Source organism: Scyliorhinus torazame, chromosome 3 (genome assembly GCF_047496885.1).
Source record: "Scyliorhinus torazame isolate Kashiwa2021f chromosome 3, sScyTor2.1, whole genome shotgun sequence".
In the NCBI taxonomy this organism is placed as follows: domain Eukaryota; kingdom Metazoa; phylum Chordata; class Chondrichthyes; order Carcharhiniformes; family Scyliorhinidae; genus Scyliorhinus; species Scyliorhinus torazame.
This window is the reverse complement of record NC_092709.1, coordinates 350,895,832-350,908,565: the sequence shown is the minus strand read 5'-3', so window position 1 is coordinate 350,908,565 and position 12,734 is coordinate 350,895,832. Positions and strand designations below refer to the sequence as shown.

Below are 12,734 nucleotides of genomic sequence, written 5' to 3'. Positions count from 1 at the left end.
TGAGTTACTCCCTCGGTGTACCCGAACAGGCATCGGAATGTGGCGACAAGGAGATTTTTCACAGTAACTTTGCTCTGGTCCACTCCGTGCCATTTATATGGACAGTAAGCACACAGATGGCACCTGTGCTTTCAGCTTCACTATAATCTATTTGACAATGTGGCAATTACCCAAATTTGTCCACGCAAAAGGAACTGTGGTGGGCATGGGAGCAGTGGTTAGTACAGTTGCTTCACAGCTCCAGGGTCCCAGGTTCGATTCCCGGCTTGGGTCACTGGCTGTGCGGAGTCTGCACGTTCTCCCCGTGTCTGCGTGGGTTTCCTCCAGGTGGTCCGGTTTCCTCCCACAAGTCCCGAAAGACGTGCAGTTAGGTAAATTGAACATTCTGAATTCTCCCTCTGTGTGCCCGAATAGGTGCCGGAATGTGGCGACTAGGGGCATTTCACAGTAACTTCTCTGCAGTGTTAATGTAAGCCTACTTGTAACAATAAATATTATAATCACACCATATTTTACATGTCTGAAGATGCTTCTAGTACACACACTGAACCAGTTTAGTCTCCTGGCTTGAGGGATGTGGCAAATTCACATTCCTTTACGGCAGTAGATTTCTGCAGCTGCCAACCCATAGCGGCTTGTGGGTACCCAGTTTGCAGGTGGCTCGATGGGTCCATTGTTGATCCCACTTAAAACATTGTCAGTGCCATACGGTAGTGAAAACTGCATGTAACCAGTTTAAAGGTGGGGAGCTTCACTGTCAGGGTTCTCTCGTTAAACTGCAGCAATGCACACTCAAATACAATGAAAACATTGAATATATTCAAGGGGCGGCTGAATATAGTACTTGGGGAGAATGGTGTCAAAGGCTATGGGGAGAAAGCAGGATTAGGCTATTGCGTTGGATGATCAGCCATGATCATGACGAATGGTGGAGCAGGCTCGAAGGGCCAAAAGGCCTCCCCCTGCTCCTATCTTCTATGTATCATATGTAAGACTGTACAAACAGTAGGCTATTCTGCTCCTCGAACCTGTTGTGTTATTCAGTGACTAATCTGCAACCAAACTCCATACACTTTCTCAAGGGCAATTAGGGTTGCGCTATAAATGACCTAACCAGTGCCCCCTGCATCCCACAAATGAATTTTAAAATAACCCTGCTTTTGTCCCATGTCCACCACAATCTATGAGTAACAAAAATCAATTCATCTCAAGATTTAAAATGAATAATTGATCTTGCACCAATTCCTGTTTGCAAAAGAGCTCCAAACATCTACCTATTTCCTAATTTCACTTTTACTCCTGGAAGGTCTAGCTCCAGACTCCCCAGCTAGCACAACGTTAGGTTATCTGCTCCTCTTGATATCTTGACATGCTCTTCAATCGTCCTTTGTCCATTCAAATTCCAGGGAATGCAATCTTAGATTGTATCAATACAATCCTAGTGAAGCTTCATAATTAAACCCTTGTGGAATCACCCTGCTAAATCCACACTGTGCTATCTCTAAGGCCAGTGTATCCTCCCTAAGATGTGATGCCCAGAAATGCTCCCAATCTTCCAGGTGTGGTCCGACCAGGGATTTGTACAGCATTTACAAACATCTAATTAGTAGGCCACTCCAGCCTGCTCCATCATTCAATGAGATCATGGTTGATCTGTTTGTAACCTCAATTCCACATTCCCACACACCCCAAAAACCTTTCAACACCATGCTCATCGGCAATCAATCCATCTGACCTTTATTCTATTAACACATTCTGCTATCTTACCTTAATGCCATAATCAGACCTTCCATAGTCCTCCACACTGCCATAAATTACTCTGTCTTGTGTCCCACATATTTTTGTCCAATCTCTTCGAGCTCACACCTACCGCTGACCTTCTATTCTGCTCTATCCCCTCTCGTACAGTACATAATCCAACACATTTCTCCCTCTCTGCAGCTCTAAAGTCATACAGGCTGGAAACGTTAACTGCTTCTCCCTCCACAGATCCTGCCAGACTTGCTGAGTTTATCCAATATTTTCTGTTTCTATTTCAGATTTCCAGCATCTGCAGTATTTTGCTTTGATCTCTCTCTACATCAAAAATATTCAGACTCTGCTTCCGCCACCTGTTCAGGAGCTCCACAACCCTGAGAAAATATTTCGCCTCATATCTGCTGCTGATTGGGCGACCCCTTATTTTTCAAGTTCTAGATTCTCCCACAAGAGGAAACATCCTCTCCACATCCACCCTGTCAATACACCTCAGGATCCGACATGTTTCAATCAAGTCTCCTCTTATTCTTCTAAACACCAGCGGATACAAGCCCAGCCTGTTCAACCTTTCCTCATAAGACAACCCACTGAAGTATGACTTCTACCAGCCTCCATCTTAGTCCTCTTGATGTAAATGCCAATATTCCATCAGTCCTAGTGACCATCTCCTCCAGCCGACCATGACATTTTAATGATCTGTGTACCTGCACCCTACAGTCTCTTTGGAGCTCTGGTTTCTAGCTTTCCACCATCTTGGAAAATACCCGGTTTAATCTTTTTTTGGTCCAAAGTGGATGACCTCACATTTGCCTATATTGAAAACCATTTGCTAGTTTTTGCCCATTCACAATCTATCTACAGAGTGTGCAATGTCAAGGCTCTTTGTAGTGGAATAGAAAAGGATCAAAATCACAGAACTGTGAACAGCTTCTTCTGTGGAACCATATACTGAGTCAGTACCCTTGCCATTCTTTTGAGAATGTGGAACTTGATATCACAAGGGAGTGAGTGAGGCAAATAACACAGGTGCATTTAAGACCAGCAGTAGGCCATACAGCCCTTCGAGCCTGCTCCAGCATTCAATAAGGTCAGATAAGAAAAGCAGAATATCGTGGAGGCTGGAAAACAGAAAATGCTGGATAAACTCAGCAGGCCTGGCAGCATCTGTGGAGGAGAAACAAGAGTTGACGTTTTGACACGCCTTTGACTCCAATTTCCCACCTAATCGCCATATTGCTTAGTATCCAAAAAATTATCTATCACTGTCTTGAACATACTCAATTGAGTAGCAGTGGTTAGTGCTGTTGCTTCACAGTGCCACAGGATTCCAGGTTAGATTCCCAGCTTGGGTTACTATCTGTGCAGAGTCTGAACGTTCTCCCTGTGCCTGAGTGGGTTTCCTCCGGGTGCTCCAGAACATACTCAATGACTGATCATCCAAAGCCTCTCTAAGATTCACAACCATATCAATGAAAATATTTATCTTGGTCTTAACTGGTTCAAAGGCATCAAGGGATTATGGGGAGAATGCGGGAGTGTGGCAGTAATGTAGAGGATTAGCTATGATCATATTCAATGGCACAACAGGTTTGAAGGGCCGAATGGCCTACTCCTGCCCCTATTTTCTATGACCCCCCTTATCCTGAGATTATGTCCCCTCTCCACCCAGGAGAAGCTGTTGAGTACATGAGGGAGAAAGGGAGAGAGAGGAAAAGGTGATAGGATGAGTGGGATTGGGGCAAATGGTCTGTTGCTGTAAACGTCTTCGACATTTAGAAAACAAGAACCTCACCACACGAAAGGGACAAAATAACTCACTGCTGCCCATTAACTGGAACTTTATTTTTCACACACATTTTTATCCAACAATAAAAATGATGAAAATAATAAATAAAGCTGAACAATGCTGTTTCTATGGTCTGAACCTGGAGTTAACAATGTGAGGAAGCTGCTTGCAGAGAGTGTACAAGCCCAGAGACACACACAAGTTGTTAGAACAGACTAATGGTGCTGCCTGCACTCTGCAGCTTCAAGGGAAGTTACTCTGCACTACAGCTGGAAAGTTAAGAGACTGGTGCCAGGTCAGACCAAGCAGCAACCACTCGCCAGGCTGCCTCAGTGGGCATGGGGTCTGCCTCTGCCTCGACCCTTTGGCACGGCAGATGAATCCACAGTGGAGCGGGGGTTCTTGATGGTCTCATCGACGGACAGAATCAGGCAGGCAGCTTCTGAGGCAGCGGTGAGGGCATTGATCCGTACTATGGCAGGCTCCCAGACACAGGCTTCAAAATTATCTGCAATGTCTTCATTATTCACATCAACTCCATACCACATTCCGCCCTGTAAAAACAGGAGAGATCAGAACAGCGCCCATTAAAACATCATCTCTGTTACGCACAGAGCCCCACCTCCAGCATAGACCCCTGTTCCCCTCTCCCCATCATGCACAGGGCCTACTCCAGCCAGGAGCTCAGTATCCCCTGCTCCCCATCTCACAGAGCCCCACCTCCAGCATAGACCCCTGTTCCCCTCTCCCCATCATGCACAGGGCCTACTCCAGCCAGGAGCTCAGTATCCCCTGCTCCCCATCTCACAGAGCTCCACCTCCAGCCCAGACCCCTGTTCCCCTCTCCCCATGATACACAGAGGCCCACCTCCAGCCACAAGCTTAGTTCCCCCGCTCCTCTCTCCAATCACACAGAGCCCCAACTCCAGCCCAGACCCATTCCCCATCACACACAGCCCCAGTTCCAGCCCAGACCCATTCCCCATCACACACACAGCCCCAGCTCCACCCCAGACCCATTCCCCATCACAGAGCCCCAGCTCCACCCCAGACCCCTTCCCCATCACAGAGCCCCAGCTCCACCCCAGACCCGTTCCCCCGTTTCCCATCACAGGGCCCCAGCTCCACCCCAGACCCGTTCCCCCGTTTCCCATCACAGAGCCCCAGCTCCACCCCAGACCCGTTCCCCCGTTCCCCATCACAGAGCCCCAACTCCAGCCCAGGCCCGTTCCCCATCAGAGCCCCAGCTCCACCCCAGACGCGTTCCCCATCACAGAGCCCAAACCCCAGCCCAGACCCGTTCCCCATCACAGAGCCCCAACTCCAACCCAGGCCCGATCCCCATCACACACAGAGCCCCAACGCCAGCCCAGACCCGTTCCCCATCACACACACAGCCCCAGCTCCACCCCAGACCAGTTCCCCATCACAGAGCCCCAGCTCCACCCCAGACCAGTTCCCCATCACAGAGCCCCAGCTCCACCCCAGACCCGTTCCCCCGTTCCCCATCACAGAGCCCCAGCTCCACCCCAGACCCGTTCCCCATCACAGAGCCCCAGCTCCACCCCAGACCCGTTCCCCCGTTCCCCATCACACACACAGCCCCAACTCCAGCCCAGACCCGTTCCCCATCACACACACAGCCCCAGCTCCACCCCAGACCCGTTCCCCATCACAGAGCCCCAGCTCCACCCCAGACCCGTTCCCCATCACAGAGCCCCAGCTCCACCCCAGACCCGTTCCCCATCACAGAGCCCCGGCTCCACCCCAGACCCGTTCCCCCGTTCCCCATCACAGAGCCCCAGCTCCACCCCAGACCCGTTCCCCCGTTCCCCATCAGAGCCCCAACTCCAGCCCAGACCCGTTCCCCATCAGAGCCCCAGCTCCACCCCAGACCCGTTCCCCATCACAGAGCCCCAACCCCAGTCCAGACCCGTTCCCCATCACAGAGCCCCAACTCCAGCCCAGACCCGTTCCCCATCACAGAGCCCCAACCCCAGTCCAGACCCGTTCCCCATCACAGAGCCCCAACTCCAGCCCAGACCCGTTCCCCATCACACAGAGCCCCAACTCCAACCCAGACCCGTTCCCCATCACACAGAGCCCCAGCTCCACCCCAGACCCGTTCCCCATCACACACACAGCCCCAACTCCAGCCCAGACCCCCGTTCCCCATCACACACACAGCCCCAACTCCAGCCCAGACCCCCGTTCCCCATTACACACAGAGCCCCAGCTCCATCCCAGACCCGTTCCCCCATTCCCCATCACACACAGAGCCCCAACTCCAGCCCAGTCCCGTTCCCCATCTCACACACAGCCCCAACTCCAGCCCAGCCCCGTTCCCCATCACACAGAGCCCCAACTCCAGCCCAGACCCGTTCCCCATCACACAGAGCCCCAACTCCAGCCCAGACCCGTTCCCCATCACACACAGTCCCAACTCCAGCCCAGTCCCGTTCCCCATCACACAGAGCCCCAACTCCAGCCCAGACCTGCTCCCCATCACACAGAGCCCCAACTCCAGCCCAGACCCGTTCCCCATCACACTCAGAGCCCCATCTCCAGCCTAGGCCCATTCCCCATCACACACAGATCCCCAACTGCAACCCAGACCCGATCCCCATCTCACACAGCCCCAACCCCAGCCCAGACCCGTTCCCCATCACACACAGATCCCCAACTGCAACCCAGACCCGATCCCCATCACACAGAGCCCCAACTCCAGCCCAGACCCGTTCCCCATCACACTCAGAGCCCCACCTCCAGCCTAGGCCCATTCCCCATCACACACAGATCCCCAACTGCAACCCAGACCCGATCCCCATCACACAGAGCCCCAACTCCAGCCCAGACCCGTTCCCCATCACACACACAGCCCCAACTCCAGCCCAGACTCCCGTTCCCCATTACACACAGAACCCCAACTGCAGCCCAGACCCCTGTTCCCCATCACACACACAGCCCCAACTCCAACCCAGACCCGTTGCCCATCACAGAGCCCCAACTCCAGCCCAGACCTGTTCCCCATCACACTCAGAGCCCCATCTCCAGCCTAGGCCCGTTCCCCATCACACACAGATCCCCAACTGCAACCCAGACCCGATCCCCATCACACACAGCCCCAACTCCAGCCCAGACCCCTGTTCCCCATCACACACACAGAGCCCCAACTCCAGCCCAGACCCCCGTTCCCCATTACACACAGAACCCCAACTGCAGCCCAGACCCCTGTTCCCCATCACACACAGAACCCCAACTGCAGCCCAGACCCCTGTTCCCCATCACACACAGAACTCCAACTCCAGCCCAGACCCGTTTCCCATGACACACACAGCCCCAAATCCAGCCCAGACCCCTGTTCCCCATCACACACAGAACCCCAACTCCAGCCCAGACCCGTTTCCCATGACACACACAGCCCCAAACCCAGCCCAGACCCCTGTTCCCCATCACACACAGAGCCCCAGCTCCAGCCCCCCATCACACACAGAGCCCCAGCTCCAGCCCAGACCCGATCCCCCTCACACACAGAGCCCCAGCTCCAGCCAGACACGGTCCCTTGATCCCCATCACACACAGAACCCCAACTCCAGCCCAGACCTGTTCCCTATCACACACAGTCCCAGCTCCAGCCCAGACCCGATCCCCCTCACACACAGAGCCCCAGCTCCAGCCAGACACGGTCCCTTTATCCCCATCACACACAGAACCCCAACTCCAGCCCAGACCTGTTCCCCATCACACACAGTCCCAACTCCAGCCCAGACCCGTTCCCCATCACACACACAGCCCCAACTCCAGCCCAGACCCCTTCCCCCGTTCCCCATCGCATAGAGCCCCAACTCCAGCCCAGACCCGTTCCCCATCACACACCGCCCCAACTCCAGCCCAGACCCGTTCCCCATGACACACACAGCCCCAACTCCAGCCCAGACCCGTTCCCCATCTCACACACAGCCCCAACTCCAGCCCAGACCCGGTCCCCTGTTCCCCATCACACACACAGCCCCAACTCCAGCCCAGACCCGTTCCCCATCACACACACAGAACCCCAACTCCAGCCCAGACCTGTTCCCCGTCACACACAGGCCCAACTCCAGCCCAGACCCGACCCCCATCACACAGGGCCCCAACTCCAGCCCAGACCTGATCCCATCACACAGAGCCCCAACTCCAGCCCAGACCCATTCCCCATCTCACACACAGCCCCAGCTCCAGCCCAGGCCCGAACCCCATCACACACAGAACCCCAACTCCAGCCCAGACCCATTCCCCATCACACACACAGCCCCAACTCCAGCCCAGACCCGATCCCCCTCACACACACAGCCCCAACTCCAGCCCAGACCTCTTCCCCCGTTCCCCATCGCACAGAGCCCCAACTCCAGCCCAGACCTGTTCCCCATCACACACACAGCCTCAACTCCATCCCAGACCCGGTCCCTTGATCCCCATCACACACAGAACCCCAACTCCAGCCCAGACCTGTTCCCCATCACACACAGTCCCAACTCCAGCCCAGACCCGACCCCCATCACACACAGCCCCAACTCCAGCCCAAATCCGATCCCCATCACACACAGCCCCAACTCCAGCCCAGACCTGATCCCCATCACACACAGAACCCCAACTGCAGCCCAGACCTGTTCCCCATCACACACAGCCCCAACTCCAGCCCAGACCCGACCCCCATCACACACAGCCCCAACTCCAGCCCAGACCCGATCCCCATCACACACAGCCCCAACTCCAGCCCAGACCTGATCCCCATCACACAGAGCCCCAACTCCAGCCCAGACCCCGTTCCCCATCACACACACAACCCCAGTTCCAGCCCAGACCCGATCCCCATCACACACAGAACCCCAACTCCAGCCCAGACCCGTTCCCCATCACACACCGAGCCCCACCTACAGCCCAGAGCACTGTTGTCCTGCTCCCCTCTCCCAATCACACAGAGTCCCACCTGAACTTGCCACGCTTTTGACCCAGAGTCCTGCACCCCAGTTTACCTCTCCCCACCCTAACCCCGGGGCCAGCAATGCAGAACCCCACTTTCTTCCAGCCTCGGTTGAGCTCCTCCATCTCAAATGGTTCAGCTTGTTAAGGTTCAATATTCATTCTGGTCCGAGATAAGCTTTATTACTGAATGCACTGAGTACAGGAGTAAGACGGTCATATTGAACTTGTGGAAGATACTAGTTAGGCTTCACCTGGAGTAGTGTGTCCAATTCTGGGCACTTTGCTTGGGGAAGGTTATGAAAGCATTGGAGAGAGTACACAGGAGATTCACAAGAATGATTCCAGGGATAAATAACTATAGCAATGAGGATCGAAAGAGAGATTGGGTCTATTTTCCCTGAAGATACAAAAGCTGCAAGGAGACTTGATGGAGGTATTCAAGATCCTGAGGGTCATGGACAGGGTAAATAGTGAGAAACTGTTCCCACTCAAAGGACACCAAAAACTAGAGGGCATAGATTCAGAGTAATGACCAAAGGCTGTAATGAAAAATGGAAAAATGTGGCATTTGGGCCGTGAGTGTTGTCCTGGGAGGACTTGGGGTTTTTGTTTGGGGAACCAATGTTGGGCGAAGGGAGCGGATGACCAACTTGTGCTGGTGTCTATAGAGGAACGGGATGTCACCAGTCAGTGCCTTGAAGCTCATCTGCCTGCCGTTCAATAAAAAAATCATGTCAAGTCTTTGACCATGTTGCGGGGGAGAAAAAGATGGTTGGCCACTATTTTTATCTGCAGGTGTGTGTGGAGTCGATCCCAATGGGAGTCTTTGTTGTTTGAAAATGTTTTGGTTGGAAAAGGACGTGCGCTGGGACTCACGGTGGCCGTTGCTATTTGAAGAAAAGCAGCGGTTGGCAGCGCGAGTGGCAGGCGCGCGCTGGCGCTCGCAGGGGCCGTTATTTTTAAAAATAACAGCAGTTAAGAGCAGTTGAAAGGGGTTGAGTTGGAGAAAGGCAGCCAGAGAGGAAGGCAGCCGACGACCGGAGCAGAAGAAAAAAGCCAATGGCGTGCGGAGGCTGGGCGAACGGCTCCGCAAAGCGAACAAAGTGCCAGCGGCTACAAAGAACAAGGTCATGAAGAAATAAATAAAGAGCAGGAGAAAGAAAGAAGAAAAACCAGCCCAGAAAAAACATCGGAAGACCCAAGATTAAAAGAATAATGATTGACAAGGAGGACCTGAAGGTCTTACTACTGGTCCGAAGCATCGAAAGAAAAAGATCGGTTATATCCTTTTTTAAAAATAGTTTTAATCTTTTAATTTTGAAAATAAACTTAATTTAAGTTGATAACTTGAAAGAATTGTTATTATAAAGTTTACTTATTCTACTTAAAAAGCCTGACCCGTGAGTAGAGCTATTGAGTGATAGGTAAATGAAATCTTAATGGAAGATATGGGTTATGCCAGTGATTAACTTGAAAAATTAGTTTGATCCAAATAGCACCCACCTAAGTCTGTCTCGGAGTCAGGGACACAAGGGAATCCCTGTGCACCACACAGAATTTCTCGACCCTTTTTGGTGTAGGAGGAGAATTTTTGGTGATTTTAACTTCAAGGCGTAGAAGTAATGTGAGGAATTTTCTTTTCATCCAGATGTTGGTTAGAATCTGGAAAGAACTTCCTAAGTGTGTGTGTGGGTTTCCCCCGGGTGCTCCGGTTTCCTCCCACAGTCCAAAGATGTGCAGGTTAGGTGGATTGGCCATGATAAATTGCCCTTAGTGTCCAAAATTGCCCTTAGTGTTGGGTGGGGTTACTGGGTTATGGGGATAGGGTGGAGGTGTTGACCTGGAGTAGGGTGCTCTTTCCAAGAGCCGGTGCAGACTCGATGGGCCGAATGGCCTCCTTCTGCACTGTAAATTCTATGATGTTTATAATAGTTATTGTAAATAAATTAGGTTTCTTTGAACTACTTGGTGTGGACTCCTTCGTGACCTTATAGTCTATCACCCAAATGTATAAGTACTCTCCCAGGGTGGGAGAAAGAGGGTGAAGGAGACGCAGGTCTAAGACGCAGAGAGGCTGTAAAGAAGGAATTGATTCAGCTAATTAAATTCCCACTGGCTCTCTGGAGGAAATGGCCACATTTTGTTTTCATCTTTAAATGATAATCCTTTCTCCTTTCTAAAGAAGGGGTGGTTTAGCACAGTGGGCTAAACAGCTGGCTTGTAATGCAGAACAAGGCCAGCAGCACAGGTTCAATCCCCATACCGGCCTCCCCGAACAGGCGCCGGTTTCCTCCCACAGTCCAAAGATGTGCAGGTTAGGTGGATTGGCCATGATAAATTGCCCTTGGTGTCGGGTGGGGTTACTGGGTTATGGGGATAGGGTGGAGATGTTGACCTTGGGTAGGGTGCTCTTTCCAAGAGCCGGTGCAGACTCGATGGGCTGAATGGCCTCCTTCTGCACTGTAAATTCTATGATAATCTATGATTAATCTAGGACAAAGGTTCGGCACAACATCGTGGGCCGAAGGGCCTGTTCTGTGCTGTATCTTTCTATAGTAAGAAGTCTTACAACACCAGGTTAAAGTCCAACAGGTTTGTTTCAAACACTAGCTTTCGGAGCACTGCTCCTTCCTCAGGTGAATGAAGAGGTATGTTTTTCTATGTTCTATGTTCTGTGGATCGGGGAGGCAGGTTTGATGAAAAGAAGGACTGTGCAAGGCTACAGGAGTAAGGTGGGGGTGGGATTAAGTAGAGTGCTCTTTCAGAGAGCCAGTGCAGACTCAATAGGCTGAATGGCCGCCTATTGCATAGTAAAGATTGAGAGATTCCGGGGGGAAAGGAAATGTTTGAGATCGGCAACAACCAATCAACGGGAAATGGCAAGAATCTGTGAGAGGCACATGTAATGAAACTCGAGAAGATTCAGTGACAGACTGTGCTGGAGTAACAGCACTGTGGGGGAGGTGGCCAGAGAGCTTGTCCTTACCTGAGCATGTTTGGCACGCAGCTTGTTGAGGATGTTCGTGGCGTCAAAGCCAGCATTGTCACATAGCTGTCGTGGGATTATCTCCAGGGCCTTGGCATACGCCCCAATCAGCAGCTGCTGTTTGCCAGGAATGGTTCTGGAATAATCTCGCAGGTATTTGGAGATTTCCATCTCAATAGCACCTCCACCAGCAACAACAGAGTCATTCTGCAAATACAAAGGAATTACAGATCAAACACCCGACTATCCCAGCGCCAGGCTAAATACTTTTCTTGACTGCCGAGACTCACACGACCACAATGACAAGCAAGATATGCCAACAGAATAATGCAACAAGATGGGCCCACACCGCAGCATGGGGATTCGCAAGATGAACATACACCAGACTAACCCAGAGTGTCAGGCTAAGGCTCTGGGGACTTGGGTTCAAATAATTCCACCAAAGCACAAGTGGTACTTGAATTCAATAAATAAAATCTGGAATTTAAAGCTAGTCTCAGTGATGGGTGATCATGAAACTATCAATTATCGCAAAAAGAATGGACTGAATCTTACCAAAAATATAGGCATAGAATTTAGAGTGCAGAAGGAGGCCATTCGACCCATCGGTCTGCGCCGACCCTTGGAAAGAGCACCCCACACCTATCCCAGTAACCCAACCTAACCTTTTTGGACATTAAGGGAAATTTAGCACAGCCAATCTACCTAACCTGCACATCTTTGGACTGTGTGAGGAAACTGGAGCACCCGGAGGAAACCCAGAGACAGGGGGAGAACGTGCAGACTCCGCACACACAGTAACCCATGTCAGGAATCGAACCTGGGACCCTGGAGCTGTGAAGCAACTGTGCTAACCACTGTGCTACCGTGCCACCCTAGTAGTGTTGGCTCAGATGAGAAAACCGGTGTGATACTCACAGGCTTCATAGTCGACTTTACTCGCCGCATTGAACAAGACTGTGAACAACATCACCACCCCACCCATGTGGCTCCCCAGAACGTTCGCTCCTGGCTCCTCCATACTTAACTCTGCACCCCTAGCGTGGTTACCACGACTCAGTCGCAATTTGCGCAGGCACATCATGCCGTCCGGGTGGTGGGATAAGGTGTGGGCAGACGTTACAGCATCAAGGCTGGTAAGTACATGTTAATTTATTAAAATCTATCAAAATCAAGCTCACGCCCATAAAGGTCAAGTCTAGAATTAGTGAAGTCATTTTATTAAATTTAGAGTACTCA

At 51.8% G+C, this 12,734-nt stretch overlaps 1 protein-coding gene across 1 annotated transcript in view; it reads right to left on the bottom strand.

Annotated features, from left to right (window-relative positions):
- Positions 1-3,572: 3,572 nt before the first annotated feature.
- cct7 (chaperonin containing TCP1, subunit 7 (eta)) overlaps positions 3,573-12,734 on the bottom strand; it is a 51,115-nt gene continuing 41,953 nt past the window's right edge. Inside the window, exons 11-12 of the mRNA XM_072497750.1 lie at positions 11,496-11,702; positions 3,573-4,098 (exon numbers count right to left, since the gene is read on the bottom strand). Coding sequence (XP_072353851.1) covers positions 3,874-4,098; positions 11,496-11,702 — 432 coding nt within the window. The 3' untranslated portion in view covers positions 3,573-3,873. The remainder of the gene's footprint in view (positions 4,099-11,495; positions 11,703-12,734) is intronic.